We start from the raw sequence: 20,263 nt of genomic DNA on the forward strand, positions 1-20,263 counted from the left end.
TACAGTAGCTACATCCATTATTTTAAAAAACAATGAGCAGTGATGAGGTCTGGCCTCCTGCTGTGCCAGCAGAACAGGTTGTAACTCAAAAATGGAGACTGTCGCCAACTTTCTTGGTTGTCTCTAGCAGCCTGTGAACAGATGTCTGGGTTAAGGACTTGGGTCAGATTTTTCCTGGAATATCCAAAGGATGTTTTGTTATGAGTGTCCCTGTGCCTTGCCTCTCTTTAGCTCAGTTACAGCACCAACAGTGTGGAACCTTAGCTATCATTAGCTAAGAAATGGAGTCCACTAGCATCAAGAAACAACCAGCACCCACAGGCCATTTTATTTTCTATTTTACATGTACAGTGTGAGCACTCATGTCGTGGCTTGAAAGTGGGAGTCCATAAATAGTGAGCTTTGGAAAAAAGCCAAATCGAAGAGTGTATGCCCAGCTTATTAAGTTGAGAAAGGTCTGTCTGCAGCTCACTGACAGCAAACAAACCTTAACCCTGATCTTGTATGTGGAAAAGGTTTGTGCTCAACCTCTGATAACTGTCTATAAGCCACAAACCTACTTGTTTAAGTTTTTCACTTGGCTAACTTTTGACTTAACAGCTGTACAAAAATTATGCGGGAGGACCCTCGTCTTGAGTTGGAAAAATCTGCCACACCCTTCTGGCATTATCTCAAAATAACATATCTAACTGTCACAACTCCTTTAAGATGATGTACTTCCATTTTAAACATTTAGCAACTTAAAAAAATCCCCCAAATTACCAATTGACAACTTTATGGCAAACAAATGAGGGTCCAGTTTGCAAAGTATACTGCAGGCAACCAGCAACTTTGAACCAAGACAAATGCTTCCCAACAAACAGATGTTACCATTGTCATTGAATTAGTAAACTGCTGGGCAGAGGCAGTGGCAGATTACAGTGGTCCTGGACAACTGGGATTTTTTTTCTGGCTCCTTCTGTTTATGCGTAGTCCGATGAGTAAGATTATTTCCTCCTTTACAGCCAACTTGATCCTCTGGAAAATGAAACTTACTTGAATAAAAGAGAGTTTAAAGGAACTCACAGGTTGAGCAGTGGTAGAAAATGAAACACCCTCCAGGAGATGTGCTCCAGAGAGTTTGATGCCAGGTTCCTTTGAGACAAAGAGAGACGACACACAATATTATTGACATTTGTTTTGCATCACGGGGCTGTACAGTGTTCCACCTATGTTACATGGATCAGAAAGGCTTTGTACATGTGGCACCGGCACCTTGGCAGTGTATTTGAAATGAGTTATGCAAGCATGCCATCTGCTCACATGTTGCTTTGAGTACAAGTGAAAATCTTTTATGAAAAAAAACAACAACTATTTTTAGCCTAAAAAATTAAAGTAAAAATGTTCTTTTCATCTTTGCAATGTAGCCCTGTTCCGCAGTTGAGTCACGCTGTGATTTGATTGTTCACTTTCAGAGCAATGCCTACCCGCTTTGAATTACTCTCAGTGGAAAATGTTAATGCATCCAAATGGGTTCTGATCAATTACCTTGGCAAGTATTTCACACCAGCCAGGAGCCACATGCACAAACACCTACAGCTTACCTCTCCCAGTGTTTGTTCTGTACATTAAGTGATTAGATGAGACACAAACACTTCTTGGAGGAAAGATGTAGCTCGGCTACACAGACTGATAAACTCCATGGAATTGCATTTGGTGGAAGTAGTTCCCTATTTACTGGAGAAATGTTAATATTTTTATACAGTTTACTAGTAAAACCACTGAGGGTCCTATTCTTCTTTGCACTTTGTAGTTTGCACTATACTACTTTAATGTTTGTGTTTTGTGTTGTGTCTCCTGTATGTTCAGTTAGTCTGTAACTTTGTGTTCTGCTGCTGCCTACCTGGAACAGGTCTCTCTTGTAAATGAGACCCTGGGTCTCAATGAGATTTTACCTGTATAAATAAAGGTTAATAAAATAAAATAAAAAATGTCCAAATCAGTATTCAAACTTGTGTTTTGTTTTAATTCACTGGCAAACTGGTGGAAGAAACTGAAAGGAGGTGGCCAGTGTCAGACACAAATGAGGCCAGTGTCCACAACTCTGTTATTGACCTCTGCTTCAAGCAAATACATCTGACAAAAAGGAATAAGTGAGAAGAATTGCAGTCGTTTTTTCACGGCTGGCAACATCTAGTGATGCGACATTCCAACACACATGCAGTGGCACTAAGTCCTATCAAAGTCAGGTGGGGTTGGCAAGGTTGAATAGTATGTATGAATATATATACCTCCTGGGGCCCATCATGCCCCATAGAAGCTTTGAATGTTTGCGGGTAATTATCAGTAAAGCTTTTAAGCCCTTAGATTTGGCATTCGGGACAGCCTCAGTGTTTAGCCATGATAGCTGTGTGGCTCTAGGGATGGCACTGTCAACTGGTCGGTCTACCACATTGGGCAGACTAAAATATCTCAACAACCACCAGATGGATTGTCATAAAACTTTGTACCAACATCCACGTTCCCCTGAAGATGAATCCTTGTCACATTGGTGATCTCTTGACTTTTCATTGACTGCCCCCAACTAGTTAAAGTTCTGCAAGGTGGATGGCACATAATTTTCTCCTGGCATTCATGGTTCCCACGGGATGAATCCTAATCAGGGTCCATATGGTTGTGGTTTTATATCAAATGTCTCAACAACTATAAACCATGAAACTTGGTACACACATTCATGCCCTCTTTGGGATGAATTTTAATCACCTTGGTGTTCCTCTGACCTTTTATTTATTGTGTCTAGGTCAGAATCTTAATCTGTACAATACTTTGGTTTATTACCAAATACTTATAAAACTAGGGATACATGATGATGATGATGATGATGATGATGATTTCTTTTTTTTCTCGATACCCAATATGCTGATTTTTTTTCCCGACTCATTACCAGTGCCAATTCTGATATATGCACATATGTTTCCACCTGATTGCAGAGAACATCAGGTCTCTCCTGTAGTTTAACTAACACATTGCCTACTTGTTTCATGATGGTCAAAACCAGTTAATATTTGACATATTTCAACTAATTAAAGTCTCCATAATTAAAGTGGCATCTTATTTGCCAGCATATCTGCAGAAGTGTTCATTTTGGGCCGGTGTCGGTATTTAATTTTAAAGCCTTTATCTGCCGATGACATGCCAATATGACCATACATCCCAATGTAAAACTCCCATCAGACTCTATTGTAGATGGTGTTTTGTGCTAATTGGCGAATGTTAGTATGCTAACATGCCAAACTAAGATGGTGAACATGGTTAATAGGAATGCACAATGATATCGTCATGGCATTGGTATTGGCAGATAGCGGCTTTAAAATGAAATATCCGATATGACAGGCCAATAAGATGATGCTGTAATTATGGGACTTTGATTAGTTGAAATAGGTCAAATCTGCCTTGGTTTTGGCTATTGTCACAATTGTCTTAGGGAGACCATTATCCAAGCCTGTTAAAGTGGGATGAATTTTCCAGTTTTCTTTAAAAATGTTGCATGAAAATAAGTATGACCTGCTTTACGTGTAATCTAAGTCAAAATAGTTCTTGTTTTGCCATGTGTACATCTTGAACCGCATCGTATTTTATGTCCGCATCTGCCACCAGGGCCATCACAATAATAATAGGCATAGTATTATGTCGGCTCCACTACAACAGAGACTTGATGTTCTCTGCAATATGGTGGAAACATATGTGCGTGTATTGGTATTGGCATCGGCAATCACCTGAAGTGAATTGAAAAATATCGGCATATAGGATCCAGTATCGCTCATCCCTAAAAAATATTATACATGCATAATGTCAAGATGTTAGCATTGTCATTGTGAACATATTAGCATGCCGGAGTCAGCATTTAGCTTAGCTCAAAGCACCATTGTGCCTATACGTATAGCTTTAAAGAGCAGCCATAATGGCTTTACGCTTAGTGTTGATTAACTTTTATTTTTTTATCAATATTTAAACACAAAAAATGTGAAAAGCATAATCGTACATCTAAAATTGCGTTTGTGAGATTATCATAATAATCCTGTCATAGATAAATGCTACATGTCTTTATGTCAACCCTCTCAGGGCATTAAAATAACATCACAGTGGCTCTCAAATGATCCTCAGACAGCCAAAGAAGCAGGCGGTAAATAAACCTCCCTCAGAAGATGACAAAAAGCCACACTGGGGAGCGTGCACATGGAAACCAATACATATTCACTCTGGCAGGGCCAAGGGTTCAATTATTTGTTTTCCTTTCTCCCAAAAGTTCATGTCAGATGGGTTAGCCATTGGGGCTTATCCATTACCAGCTCGATTCCTCCCTGGGCCCACAGGGGGAGAGCAGAGCTGGGAATGGAGGCTCATTTTCTTAAGAACTGAATTTCATAAAAGACAAGTGAATTCCAGGAGGATTGTGGGTGAAGACGAGAGCAGGAGGAGAGAAAGGAAAGTGGTCTAAGCCTCCATATCCACTGCTTAGTTTGGTTATAGTCTGTCCGTCTTAATCTCAGAAATACATCTGTCACACAGAAGCCCCTATACTCCACCCTACCCGGGCCCACCCTCTCCCTCCACAGTGAAATATTGATTAAGTGATAATGGACCCTTAGTGGAGTGTATTTATTATGCATCAGTTGTCGATAATCCGCCAAAGTGAGCGAGTAAAAGGTGACTGGTGGATGTCTTCTCCAATTTCTCGAGCTCACCCCGCCTACCTCACCTCCTCCACCACCTCCCCCATCTCTGGTACTCAAAACCCGCCTGTCTTTCAGATAAACAACATTGGACATGTTGCACACACTCAGTGAAACGATGAGGACAAGATGGTGGGATAAGGGTCAGCTGTTGATGAATAGACAGATGTGACGGTTCCAGTCGATAAGTCGTTCATAGTGTTATTTATTGTCAGCCCTGGGTTGTAAAACCAAACTGTTAAGACATGTAAAGACTGAAAGAACTAACATGATGGCACTTTAGAAAATAATGTTTGTTTGCAATTGAAGTAAAAGACTTCTTGCCAATTTGTTCCCGAGAAGATTGTTGAAAAATCAGGTGGTTACTTACTACTGAATACATATTTACTATCCCACAGTAACGGTACGTTTCCATGGCGAGGTATGTTAAAGACTTGCAGCAAATGAAAACTGTGCATTTTTGTTAGTGACTGTTAGGAGCTGCAACTAAAGATTATTTTTACGTTTGATTAATCTGCTGTAATCTGCTGCTAACTTTTCTTGATTAATCAATGACCATTTAGTTTATAAATATCAGAATCTAGAGGAAAATGTTCATCACAGTTTCCCATTGACGAAGGTGACATCTTGAAATTCCATGTTTTTTTCTGACCAACAATCCGAATCCCAAAGATGTTCAAATACTCTATCATATTTTAGAGAAACTGGAACCAATACTGAAGTATACTACTTTGTCTTGCTTGCATTTTTTTTTTTTCAAAAAAAATGAAAATTATATTTTTACCTCTACATACATAATATCCTTCTAAATAACCTACTTCCAAGAAATCCAATTTATGCTTTCAGTATCTTAAATGAGCTCATAGGTTTACCAGATTTGATGACTAACCCAACTATTCAGACAAGCGACTGAGTCACTGCGATTGTGAGCAATGCAGCTCTCACTTAATTTGACATGTGCAAAATTAAAGGGCCTGCTGAGCACTGACTGACAACGACAAATAGGTTGACCCACATACAGGTCAAAACATGACAAGGGGAAGACAGTCCTTTTGTATTGACAAGGACACTTACACATACTGGAGCTTGAGGTTGTTTTGGAAGGCATTGGCAGAGATGACCCTCAGTTTACATGATGTGACTGTGCTGGAGAGTGGGAGAAAACACAATACATGTTAGTTTGTTTTGGTAGAAATAAAGCATTCGAACACAGACAACTGAAACTTGAGTTTATGTGAGAATAAAGCAGGGGCTCAAGTGTTATTATCAATTAATTTTTTTGCAAACAATCAACAAATTCCTCAGTCTATTAAATGTTGGGAAACAGTAAATAATGTCCCTCCGAACGTCCAATCTGACAGCAATGTTTGTTCTTTGCAGCATTAACAAGCGGACCAGATCAAATGCCTTTTGTGAGAAAGCTGCTCTTGATTGGTCAGAATTTCCATGCGGGAAAAATCCAGGAAGTAAAGAAGAGTACACTTGCAAGATAAATGTGACACTTTCTAATGTCATTGATGTCATGTGATTTTAGCGCTGGTCATCGTGGACTATATTGCTGTCATTGTTCATTTTAGTCAAACCATACAGTTTGAAAACGAGGCGCGGCTCCAACTAGAAAACAATGTTTTGATGCATTGGATGTGCTGAATGTGCATATTAAGGCAGTACAGGAGGAGGTGCACAATAATAATCCTCCAGGACTGTAACATGCTCATGTTTAACCCGAACAGTAGGTGATAGAGGACTGTGCTGTGGCGAATGGAAACCGGCGAGTGCAACAAGTCCGACTGCTCTATCTCAGCCCGTTGCTATGCATGCTGTATACGTCATCGTGCCAGAAGGGCAAGGAAACAAGCATGCGCAGAAAGAATGGAATGGCTGGAATCGGGTAGGAGGTGTATACAAGACAGAAAAATTCTTCCATTCGGGTTCTGAAAGGGAATATTCCACCCCTGTGCACCCGATTAGATTTTCTTTCGGGTTGGCTGTTTTCATTCGGGTTGAGGTGTTTACAAGGAGCATTTCTATTCGGGTAGGGCTTCCAACCCGAATGCAAAAGGAATATATGGCTCCATGTAAACATACGTAATGTGTCATGTGACTGCAGTTGGTTCAGATCGAGGTCAGAGCATGTTCTCACCACAAATGAATCGCACTGGAGTTCGTTTGTAACCACCTCTTCAAGAAGGTCTCAGTCCAGTTGTTTTGGTGCGCACCTGAGTGCGATTGCTGTGTTCACACCTGCCCAAACAAACCGCACTTAGGGGGCAAACGAAGTTGAGTTCGATTCGGCATTCCCACTCATAGTCTCATGTATGTGCATCAAGGGATTGTAACATCTAGTCTTAAACTGACCTGAACTCACATCTGGGTAACAATGCCGGGTTAAGACAAAAGGCGGAAGTGTCGCTAAGCTCCATCGACTTCCCAGCAAGCCAAAACAATTGCTGCAGCACCAATCTGCAGCGATTGTTTTGCCTTCTGGTCTATTTTCTTTACAACATCATTTCAGTAATAGCCTAGTATCATTGCCAGATAGAGACTGAAGATTTGCTCTGTGTGTGATTAGAAAAGACCAGAAGAGCAGAATTGCTTTTTAGTTAAGTACATCACCCCCGCATTTGTTCAAAACTAAAAAAATTTGTCATTACAGAGACAGTAAAGTACCGAAAAGGTACCATCGGGTAACGTGACGAATCGACGGGTCTAATTTTTAAACCTACAACTAAATATCTTGATTTGCTTTACTACTGTCTCAAAAACAGATGTGCTCACCAACGCAATGGCAACGTTGTCCGGTTCAGGCTCTGATTGTAACAGAAATACTTAAATATCCCTAATGCAACTAATATTAAAACATTTCTTTATTTTGAGGTGCAGGTTTATCTGTGTGCTTGTCACTAATGGTAACCAAAGTCAAAGAATTGGTTTCCAATTTCTCAAGTTGTTGCTAGTTGCAACCTGGCAACTGTTATTGTAGAGTCCTGAAATATACTTAATTTACTTTCGTAGCAATACTCACATTTGAGAAGCCAAAACCTGTGAAACTTTGGCTTTTAAAATGACATGATTAATGTAATATTTGCCAGCTTTCTATTTAAGGAAAATCATATTTTGTGTGCAATTATTTTTTTAAATTATTTTTTTTATACAGTTATATTTTGGACAATAGAACCAATATAATACAAAGAGCTTTGAGTGTTAAAGCTGCCACATTATCTCTGTAAACTGCATATGTGCACTGTGAGAGCAGAATATTCATAGGCATAGCAACAGTAAGTAAGGGGGAGCTTATTGAGCAGTCAGTTGTGTAGAATGACAACTGTATTGAGAATCGCACTTACAGAACAAAGAGTACTCAACACAGTACAGTAAAACAGTGTTACAATATGATAGCCTGAAGCAAGTGTTGAACAATGGTCTTTGTCTTACAGTAAGTTGTCCAGTGTGAAAAGTACTTACAGGTTCTTTAGCTCTCTGTAGTTAAGAAGATCAATTTCTGTTATATTCTCCAGCGCTGCCTGGTTTTCAATGTAACTGGTAAAAAAAAGAAGAGAGGTGGAAAGAGAGAGGGAGAGTTGCAAGGTAAATACATTTTGTTGTGACCTTCAGCCTTCTGTTATGTAGATAATCAATTAAGCCCATGCTGAATGAAAATAATAGATGGAAAAGACACAAAACACTTGATAATGAATTGTGAAAACAAGTGAAGGAGATCCTTGACCAGGGACATATAATAGAATGAAGAGGAGTTCATCATCTTTTGTGTTTGTTATTGAGGGCCAGAGGTCTTCAAGGTTTTTCAAGCCAAGGACCCCTCAGCTGAAAGAGAGATGGAGCAGGGACCCCCTACTACATATCAAGTTGAGCTGCACATTCATCTGGGCCTACAATATATACAGTCAGGTCCATAATTATTTGGACAATGATACAGTTGTCGTCATTTTGGCTCTGTACACCACTACAATGGGTTTTAAATGAAACAATGAATACCTGCTTAAAGTGCAGACTCTCAGCTTTCATTTAAGGCTTTTTTCAAAAATGTACTCAGATTCAACCAATGTTTCAAAACTCATTAGACGATGCTTCACAGTGCAGTTGGACATTCACCTGAAGCATACTGCAAAAGCAACCAAAGACATTTTTAAGGCAAAGAAGTGGAATGTTCTGCAATGGCCAAGTCATATCATCTGACCTGAATCCAACTGAGCATGCGTTTCTCTTGCTGAAGCCAAAATTGAGGGCAAAACACCCAAAACACAAGCAGGAAGTGCAGACGGCTGCAGTAAAGGGCTGGCAGAGCATCACCAGGGAAGAAACCCAGCATCTGATGATGCCTGTGTGTCCAACACTTCAGGCAGTCAATGACTGTAAAGGATTTGCAACCAAGTATTAAAACTGACTGTTCAATTGATGATTATGTTAGTTTGTCCAAATACTTATGAGCCCTTAAAGTTGGGGGACTGTGTGAAGAAATGGTTGTCATTCCTACATGGTTCATACTACATTTTTGAAAAAAGCCTTAAATGAAAGCTGAGAGTCTGCACTTTAAGCAGGTATTCATTGTTTCATTTAAAACCCATTGTGGTGGTGTACAGAGCCAAAATGACGACAACTGTATCATTGTCCAAATAATTATGGACCTGACTGTATATATATATATATATATATATATATATATATGTAAACATACCTTTATATGGTGTGAACAATAATAAGCTATTAAGATAATGATTATTGACATTCATGTATTTATACATCATGGATTCATAGGGAACAGTTAGCCTATCATCAACATTAAGTGAGTTTTATCTTTATTTATTTTTATTTTTTTTTATCAAACAATAATATGGCTGAGGCTTTTATTACGAAGATAGATACGAACATAGGGAGTAAAGCTGTGCTGCTGGTGACAGCGTAGGAGGCAATTAAAAGTTTGTCATCTTGTTTCAGACGACAGAGCCTCCATGTCATTGTTACAATCATGAGTATGGGTGCAACTCGTAGTCCTTGGCTACACGTTAGCCTAGCGGTAGTTAGCAGCAGACAGACGGCAAATGATAGCTTAGCAGATCAGCTGATGTCCTGTACAGTAAACCACACTGCAAAACTCAGAGTGCTCGAGACTGTCGGTTTCACGCCAAGGGTAGCAGCAATATACCGGTTTCAAGGTATACCGTGATACTTGACTGTTAACCATACCATGTACATTTGCTTATCTACCATATTGAAAAAAGACTCTATATGAGACACATTGGGCTTTTAACCAACTCCAATGTAAACCCATCTTTGTCATTATTAGATGTTCACAGCAACAGACGTAGTGCAAAGAGCACAAAATTAGCTTCGGTGAGATGGATGGGTTCAGCAAGCACTTTGACCCAGGAGACAGGTGTTGGCGTCCTGTGTAAAACGAAGGGGGCTTTCACATCAGGGACTCAGGCCTGGCTCCAGGTAGACTTGACCCCAAAGTCTAGTTTGCTGGATTAGTGTGAACACTGCGCACTGTACATGAGCAAGGTACACTGATTTGTGTCAGAGTCCACTTAAAAAGTTGTCTTGAGTGTGGCTCATGTGTTCTCCGGCACGGTACACATCAGGCATGAACACCAACTGTGCATAAACACTAGAGATGCATGATAATATTGGCACATCGTCGGTATTTGTGGATATTGGCTTTAAAATGAACAATCTCAAAATTGCCAACAGGCTTATTACATACATTAAAAAGCATTGTATTTCATGTGTTCATGTGATGGTGGGCTCATGATAGGAGTATGCATGCGTAATATGATGTTAGTTGCACAACAGAAGAGACTTGATGATCACTAAAATTAAGCAGGGATATCGAATATCGGCCAAATGAATTACATATTGGCATATTAGATATCAGCAAAAAATCCAATATTGTGCATCCCTAAAAAACACAGAGGTGAACTGTTATTTAAGACGACTACAAGGAGTTTTTAACTGGTTATGAAACTGTCTCAATTTAATACTAATGCCTCGGTATCAAAAGGGAGTGCATCCCGCCATGGACAGACCCAGATTTAGCTTCGCAGTGGGAACTTTAACAGGTTTACCTTGCTGCTCCATAGGTTCCTGCTCCAGTGTCCATCTACCTTTTCTACACTGTACCACAACCTGAACCTAATAGGTAACATTGACTTATTTTGTCATGTGAGTTGTTAGCTACTTATTTGTCAAGAGAGTTGTTAGTCACCTGAGTTGACTGATGTGTCTAATGCCAACCATGATCTTTTTCTAACCCTAACCGAGTAGTTTGTCACCTAAACCTTACCACAGATCCCCTGCGCTAAAATCCAATGCAAAAAGCTGCTGCAATGGGGCCTTCTGCCTGACCGTCAAAAGAGGGATGAGATCACATTGGCCCTCAAGACAAGACCATGAACCTTTGTTGCACAAAGTAAAGCAGAGTAAATGCCGGCCCATTGCTAATGACAATCCACACTAAATACTGAAAGCAACAACAGTGGCTGAATTGAGTTCGTTACCTGTGTAACCTATGTGTCAATACTCAGCAGCTGATATACTTGAACCATTGACCTCTTTGTAAAGGCGTTATTATTAAGAGTTTAGAGAAAGAATGAGGAAAAAAAGGGGTGGGACGAAACACATGGGAACGAGCAGGATTTGAAACTATGATCATGTGAATAGAGTGAGGCATTAAAGACAGAGTGTAGCACCCAAATTCGGCCCCGCTGAAATGTGTCTGACCTCCCTGACATCCACCGAACAAGCTAACAGATAACAAAACCATCCGAGATGTCCAGCGACTCTCAAACCACAAAGCTCATATCAGAACTTAATATTGCTCATGTGGAAAAAAAGAATAATGTCTTAAGAGATGCCCGGTAGACAAGGCTGATGGGAACTTCTTCTCAATTAGTCATTTTCCACCTTTCCAGACACAGCCTACCTCAGAATAACTAGTGCAGTGTAGATCAATTCAGCACTCAATGCAAGGACAGCCGGCTCTTTCATGGGATGTTTGAATAGATGGCGTATTCGGACCTACCAAGGCTCTCGGTGGAGCAAACCACCCACCCCATTCTCTTCCCTCCTCCACCTCTCACTCCATGCTCTCCTGTACTGTATATAAGTGTTGTCCATTGAGCTCTGGAGGACTCATTGTTGATTCTATTTTGATAATGAAAGATTTTATCTATGTGAATGTCTTTAGTGCTCTCTTTAACTTATTATATCCTTGGGAAAGAGTTCCTTTCCACTGAAATGAACCAAATAATCGTAATAAAAAAAGACAAAAATAACATAATTTGCAGGAGATTGCCTTGAAGTGACCACAGAACAGGACAATTGGAAATGTTTTTATGAAATGTGTGTGTGCAGTGTTTACCACATAATAGCATTCTGTATTTGGCAGCAAACTTTCTATTGCTGCCATTACATAGGTTAGACCCAGTGCTGGACAGCGTGGGGTTTCCATAGGAACACAGCCAGTATGTTGGAAAAACAACAGACAAAACTGAAATGAGAGTGCTGTTTTTCTAAGAAATAAGAGTTTTGTATTTCCAGATGAACAAATGAATAAGTTTCACTTTCACTGCACTTCGTGCTCTGGCGCTCTGAGAGTGTGGTGCTCTGAGTAACCAAATGGTAGGCCTATATTCCAACAGTGCTCCAAACTAACAAACAGTCTAGTTTGTGTCAGAGCTTTTGGGTTTGGAGTGACTGTTAAAGGTACCCAGGGACCCCATGTGTTCTTTATTTCTTTATTTCAGACCCAGGGGGGATCCATATCACAATAAAAAAAAAAACAGTAAAAACAGCAGAGTAAAAATAAGAAAGAAAAATAGCACAAAAGAAAAATACAAATCCTTTCACAATGTTCAATGTCTAAATCTGACAGAACTGCATACAGGGTTAGCCAAAACAGTGATTAAGTCGTTTTCTGACTCAGATGCCCTACACATAAATCTATACATCAGGTTACGTAGAACAGCAGAGCAGGTAGGTACCCTGACACTAACAAACATATGACTTCCACTGGAGCTTCTTGAAGCTCTCAGCAGCATGCTCCTCATGCGGTCATTATAAGCCACGGGGAGTTTTCTAATGCTGCCTTGTTTATAACGACACCACAGGTCGGCAGTATACAAAGGTGTATAATACGCTCTAAAGAGTGAGATCTTCACAGATACAGAGCACACATGCTCAACTTACGACACAGCATGTTCGCTTGAGCATACAGCTTCTGACGCTGCCTATAGATATCCTTGTCATCAGACAGGTCATTTGCGATAATATGGCCCAAATATGTAATCTCACTGCACACACTGAGTGCAGTGCCAGACAGATAGAAGTCAGGGAAGGTTGACGGTCTGTCTTCTCTACTTCTGACAATTATGATCTTACTCTTTTTAGCGTCATCAGCACCATACTGTGTGCATATTCTCAGAAGCTATTGGAGACCAGCAGTATATGGGCTAAAGATGACCAAATCATCTGCGTACATAAGGTGATTAATTAGTGAGTCACCAACCCTACAACCTGTACCACATGCATTTAAAATCAAAGACAAATCATTCATATACATATTAAAAAGAAAAGGAGACAGAATTCCGCCTTGGCGAACACCATTGGTCACATGGAAGAGAACAGATGTTACATTCCCCCATCTCACTCTCATTGTCTGATGCGAGTACCAGTAAACCAAGATTCTAATTAAAAAACCAGGGACCCCACTTTTAGACAATTTTAAAAATAATTTCTCATGATTAACATGATCGAATATTTCAGAAGCATCAATGAAGCACATGAACATTGTAGAATTTTGCCTATTATATTCATCTAAAATTTTGGAGAGTTTTTCCTTATCCGCTGCGAGGGTCCTAAGGACACAGGGATGTCGTATGCTGTAAAGCCCTGTGAGGCAAATTGTGATTTGTGATATTGGGCTTTATAAATAAAATTGAATGATTGATTGATTGACGTACCTCTCAAGTCTACACAGTAGAACTGTCTCCAGCACTTTGGACATGACACTGGGCCAGAGCTATTGGCCTGTAATTATCTGAGCTGTTCAGCTTCCCCACTTTATGTTTATGTGTTGATGTAACATGGTTTGGTTTGTCTGTGTTTAAAAAAAGAAAAGTTTCAGCTAGAGTTGGGCACAGGCAGTGTTCATCCTTCGGTCAGTCTGGAGCCTCTCCCAACTGCAAGCTGTGATAGAAAGCGCACATCCATATGGCAACTATACATTTTTAAGACAGTTTGATATTTGTGGCTGCAAATCCTTAGATGCCAGTCAGAATATATTCTAATCACAATTCTCCACCTCAGCCAGATTTACTATGCTGCACCTCAAATCCATGCTGACTCAAACTTTCATACACGAGCTGAGACCTGACGTGAGATTCGGTCGCAGTCTGTGTACACTGGAGGTTTTAAGTTTCCACATGTACAGACACAACTGTTCTCAAATTGATGATGTTGTCCTCCCTCCTTCCCAAATTGCAATTTTGACTGTGGCTGGCTAGTTTGCTAACTTGCTAATTCCACCATGCTTCTCTACTACTGTTACATTGATTACAAAAAAAAAATGAGCTGAACAAAGTTGTCAATCATGTGACAATAGCAGTGTGCTTCCCTACGCTCTGACATGAGCAACTGGCTAGTTAAGCCTAGTTCACATTACACGATTTTCACCGTGATTTTGACGTCGCTGAGGATCTTGAGGGCCACCTTGGGTTGGAGGTGAGTCGGCAGATAGTCTGCCATGACGAGTCCTCGTGTGTGAACAAGCCTACGAGCAAGTCGCCCCCTCGTCTGTGACTGGGACTGGATATCATGCTAGAAAACTGGAGAAGTCTGACACGACTGACAAAGAGCATCAGCCAATGAGAGGTAGGATAGGTCCCATGTCAGCACGCAGGAGGACGGAAGAAATGTGAGGAGGACAAGCCGCAGGGTTGCCAGGTCCGCTTAATAGCCGCAACTCTGGGCTCGTTTTTTTTTTTTTGTAAAGTCGCTTACAAATATTGGTTGTCGCGAGCTGCGTTTTTTGGGCTTGTTTCTAAAGTGGAGTTGCTTATTTGGGCTTGCTCTCTAAACATCACCTTTCTCTATATATATATCTTTCACTTCTTTTGGGCTTGTTTCCATAGCCCTGGTTGCTTGTTTCTCTCCCAAGATCTGGCAACACTGACAAGCCGGCAAGCAACAACAACAATGGCAGCATCCACAGGATCACGGGGAGCGCGTTGTGTTTGGACCCAGGCCCTGGAGGCAGATCTGATTCCACACTGGGAAGAATATTCATGCCTTTACGATGTGTCGTCTCCAAGTTAAAAAATGTAGTTTGGTGACGTCACCACGTTATGTGGGGCTCTGTCGGCAAGGGCTCGGTGGGGAAATCTTGTGGTGTGCACGCAGGTAGTTACACAGTTGGTGACAGAAACACACGTCACCAGGTATGAACACTCAAAAGATTACGGTAGTCTCTGCAACGCAAAACCGGGGTGAAAATGGTGTAATGTGAACCTCTTAGCTGGCTAGGTTGCTAATTCCACCATGCTATAATGCCATACTACCGAAAATAAGGAATACAATAACAAAGGAATGTCAACGCCTATTCATTTTGAAAGAGCAGCGACCAATGTCTAAGCACCAACACTGACATTAACGCTCACTCCAACCAATAGTGTAACTTTATTACTCAGTCACGGTCGACTTTGGTGTTTATAGTGTTGGCCCCGCGTGCTGTGGTGCAGCCAAAAATGCTTTTAAAGTACATTTTGTTGAGACACAACAGCAGGTGCTGGAGACGGAAAATTCTAACCGGATCATGTGGATCATGTGACACATCAGGACTGTACAGATTTTAATGGTTTTTCTTGTGGGTGCTGTTCTCTGGATAAAGCATCAACTGTTGCTCCCTGTGTGCTGCTACTTTTGGGACACTAATGATTATCAGTGAAAAATCTAACTGTTATCTGCAAATAATTAGTAACTTGAAAGCTGTGAACTAAATGTAGTAATAAAAAGGAACCATTTCCCTTTGAAATGTAGTGAGGTAGAATAACAAAGAGGCATGGATGGATAGATAGTGTATGTAATGATCTATGAAGACAGCTGTGTGTCATACAGTATATACCAATTAACTGATATAGATATTTTTTCCATGGTATTATATTGTGTTGTGATTTTGCCAAAAAATACCTTCAGTAATTTCCAGTTGATGACAGCCACTTTCAGCATGTGACACTGCTTCAACCTCCCCGGTCTGTGTTTGTCAGCGGCAACACACAAACCTTTTTATTCATGTCTGATTGACCCACACGACAATAATGTGATTACAGGGCAGGTGGGCCCAGGATCACCCATCGCCCTTACTTATTGGATTGAGCCAAGTGGGCTGTATATCATCTATTGTTCCCGGGTGGAGGCATTGACTGGCAATTCACAAAATTGAATTTATAACTCGGCGTATGATGAATTTTGGCCCCTGTTCCACAGTTAATGGCCTCTTGTTTGTTCTGCGTATCGGCTGTATTCCCTTGCACTGCCAGTACGGTGAAGTGTTGTTGTTTGCTGGCATGTAGAGCACCGCGGTAAACAGAAGCCAGAGAAAGGCGCGCTCACTTATCGATTGAACAGTTCAGAGAGAATGTCAAGCCTCACCCTGAGCTCTACGAAACATGTTTAGCTGCAGGTACAAGGAAATACCTCTGAAATAAGAGAGGGAGAAGAGGGAGAAAGAGAGGGAACAGAGAGTGTGGGAGGGAAAGAGGAGGGGAGTGGGGTATAGGTGAATAGAGGCAAAAAGCGGCAGTAAATTGACTTATTCCACTGAAATAGCATTTCACAAATGTAGTTCCTTCTTAACAAATGCTAATTGCTCAGATCTGGGGACAGGAACAAAGAGAGAACAGCGTGGTGGTGCAGAGAGTGACATTTAGTTTTCCATGCTGGAGCTGATGGTGGGTTGCATAATAATACAGCAGCTGTCTTTAAATCACAGGTGGTCAGTTTCTACTTCCTTTTTCATACAAAGTTTTAAAAAGCCAATGTTAAATAACAGTCATCTGCTGCTGCAGCTGTCTCACTTCATCAGAGCAATAACTTGGATGAGTTTTATTCAAACACATTGCCTCCAGAGACTGCATGTCCATAAATATGTGACAATCAGAAGTGTGACATGCATGGCTGCAAGGTACTTATCAAACTAGTGCTGGCTGATATGCAGAAAATCAAATATCACAATATTGATATTGCAGCGATATTGTACAGTTGACTATTGGTGCTTTTGGAAAATATTCATACAGTGAGATTTTTGATAAATAGTAAACATTAACGTGGATATAATGACTCTTACTCTTAACTATTAACTGTAGTACAGCCTTTAAAACAAGGAAAAGACAACAATTATGATATTACAATATCCAAAATCCAATTCGATATCAATCTCATCACGATATCAATATAATATCGACAAATTGCCCAGCCCTACGTCAAACTACGGCATCAAGTGAGCATCAACCAGCCATCTTTTCCATCTCATCTATTGAGCATCAGTTGAACCACAAGAAGCAGGAATTAGGTCAGAACAACCTCAGTAAACTCAGGTCAGCAAACTTTCATCAGAAGTGGAATTTTCATTTGAGCCTCAAAATTTAATATACTTTCTCCAGCCATGTGTATCTCAACTACAGCATGCAGGTCTCTACCATTAATGAAAGCATATAATCTGTGCACAGAGTATTGATTTGTTAACCCTCAGAACATAGTACACATGCATTTTGTTGTTTAGTAAAGTTTGAAGTCACAGAGTTTAGGCAGCTATGCTTTGATAATAACTTTGTATCTCCATATTTTTTCCCAACATTTCAAATATCAACCCATACAGTCCTGACAAAGTGGAGCTTTAGAGTGTAGCCTCTTAATAAAGACACCTAAAGATTCTTTTAAAAAGGGGGATTTTGTGGGATTTAGCGGCATCTAGCGGTGAGGATTGCAGAATGCAACCAGCTGAAACTTCTCCCATGTGCTAAGCGTGAACTCCCAGTTAGGATTCCTTCAGTGTTTCAGTATGTTCAAGAGGTTTTTACTGGGAGCTGAATTATCTGCACAGGTCTCCTCCTCCTCAAAACAAACAAACACAGTGACTGGGAAAATGTTTAATAAAGCGGTTATCCGCTAAAAAATCTGTGTTTTTCTGAGGCTGCTCACTAGGGTAAAAACACGAATAGCCCTATCTAGAGCCAGTGTTTGGTTTGCCTGTTAGGGGCTGCTGTAGGAAACATGGCGGTGCAACATGGTGTACTCTGTGGACAAAGACCTGTTCCCTAAGTCATGAAAACACAATGATTCTTATTTTCAGATGATTATCCACTTCAGAAAACCCTCTTATATCTAATGTCTGCCAATTTATCCCCTTAATTCTACACACTGGATCTTTACATGTCTATAAAGGCTTACTTAGTTATTAATGTTTTATGTTTTGCATTCAAGGTAAGATCTGAAGTCAGGTGTTCCGAGGCTTCAAACAATATCTACTGTAAATTAAGTTTTAAATGTTTGGGATGTGGCAATTAAAAATCTTTAAAGTCCAATTTATGAGACAAAAAAAGCACCTCAGCAGACAGAAGAATGAGAAGTCAAACTAAAGTCAAAGTTTATTTAACTTAACGCACTACGAAAAAGTATCCTGACAAGCACACTTCTTCCGTCCTCCTGGACATCACTGGTGTTGTCATGCATTGCATTTTAATGAGCTTTAATAATAAAAGAAATCTTGAGCTCACATCTTGATCTCCACACTATACTATAAGAGCCAATAGTGCTGAGATCCTTTGAAGACCCTGAGGCCACGCTGTGAGGCACACTGGATAATAAGACTTCAGTTCCCGTCACTGTGCCATTTATTGTCAGTAGCAATCTATAATTGATTTCCAATGACCAAAGTGACAGAATTACTGCCATGCTAATGAATCTCAAACAGCAGTAAATTTACTTTACATCAAGCAGCGTCTGGATTCGGCTATCGCAGAGAACAAACTCTCTCTGCTCTCAACAGAGCAGAACCTGACTATGTCAAATAATGAGAAATGAAGCCTTGCAGACGATTTGCATTTTGCTCATTGTGATCTTGAGGGACTTGGGACAGATACTCTCCCAATACTTTGCTTAGACATCATCATTATCTCTAAGAGCTGAGAACAAACTCTTTTCATTACATTAAAACAGATTCAGTAATGAGACCAATTAATGAGACTAATGAGGAATAAACAAAGACGTATCTGCGCTTCCAACCTCGTAAAAAAATCAGAAATCAGAAACCTATTAGAATGCACTTGTTGTTCTTGGTCAAAGCAATGGAAAGTAACTTTATTGCGCAACCTTGAATGATACAATCAGCTTAACTGCCCCATCTTCATGTATCAGAGTGATAAAAAAAAACATGATTGTAATTGTCATTTCTATGAATACCTGGACTAGATTAACAGACTCTCCCAAACAATAGCACAAAACCCAGAATTATGAGCAAATAAGGTCCTAATCTGAAACTCCAGATCAGATATGAAACTAGTCGCCAATGGTGCCATTAAACCCAGAATGCTGCCACTAAGACACTCTCAACAAATTAAGCACCAACCTGGAGTGATAAACTGAACACAGAAAAAATCAAACTTGGCAAACCACCAACATGAAGGCATGTAAGCCCATCTGATAAACTCATGCTGATTTAGCGGCACATGCAGAGCAGGTGACACATCATACTCACATCTCCGTCACATTCTCGCTCTCTTGCGACACCAGTGCCGGGATGCTGGCGATACCATTGGGGTCCAGGCACTGCAGCATGGCGAAAGAGCACCGGCAAGCGGACGGGCAGCCTCCTAAGGCGGGCGCCGGTGCCAGGCTGAGCAGGGCGAGCACCAGGGGCAGGGGAAGTGCCAATGCCCAGGGTGCCACAGCCATGCTCACACAGAGGATCTTCTCAGCACCAGCGGAGAGGGTTGGCAGCTGTAGTTGGAGTCAGTGTCTGAGTGCTTCACCTAATGAAGAGCCAGAGAAGAGAGGTGAGGAGCTTTTCACACACAGTGGCTCTTCTTCTTGTGGTTCTCTGGCAGGGTTGAGATCCCAGCTGGTCAGGGTCTGGTGCTGAGCCACAGCTGTACTGAGCAGCAGGAGGGGCAGGCAGGCAGGCAGGCAAGGGGCCTCTGGGGACATGGTGGTAGTGGGCTGCAGCCTCTCTGTTTCTCCCTCTCCCTTCCTCTCCTCCACGATGAAGGGAGGGGCAAGATAACAGGGGCCAGAGTCACCAGACACCTCGGCAAGCGAGAGGGGGAAGGAGGAGGGGTTGGGGTGAAGGGTGTGTGTTGATAATGATGAGAGGAGGGGATGGGATATGGTGATGGAGATCTCATCTGCCCCCTCCCGGGGTGAGAGGTCTGCTGTCCTGCCAGCAGCTCAAGGTGCAAGCAGAGCCAAGAAGTCAGGGCTCCTGGGTGCCTGGATGCACGCAGCAGCGCTCTCACACTAACACTACTGTAGCAACATCC

At 41.1% G+C, this 20,263-nt stretch overlaps 1 protein-coding gene across 2 annotated transcripts in view; it reads right to left on the minus strand.

Annotated features, from left to right (window-relative positions):
- ntrk1 (neurotrophic tyrosine kinase, receptor, type 1) overlaps positions 1 to 20,263 on the minus strand; it is a 72,506-nt gene that overhangs the window by 43,349 nt on the left and 8,894 nt on the right. For both annotated transcript variants that reach the window (XM_033640321.2, XM_033640322.2), the window contains exons 2-5: positions 19,483 to 19,756; positions 8,178 to 8,252; positions 5,787 to 5,858; positions 1,066 to 1,134 (exon numbers count right to left, since the gene is read on the minus strand). In XM_033640321.2, coding sequence (XP_033496212.1) covers positions 1,066 to 1,134; positions 5,787 to 5,858; positions 8,178 to 8,252; positions 19,483 to 19,679 — 413 coding nt within the window. In that variant the 5' untranslated portion in view covers positions 19,680 to 19,756. The remainder of the gene's footprint in view (positions 1 to 1,065; positions 1,135 to 5,786; positions 5,859 to 8,177; positions 8,253 to 19,482; positions 19,757 to 20,263) is intronic.

This window comes from Epinephelus lanceolatus, chromosome 10, assembly GCF_041903045.1.
Source record: "Epinephelus lanceolatus isolate andai-2023 chromosome 10, ASM4190304v1, whole genome shotgun sequence".
Taxonomy (NCBI): Eukaryota; Metazoa; Chordata; class Actinopteri; order Perciformes; family Serranidae; genus Epinephelus; species Epinephelus lanceolatus.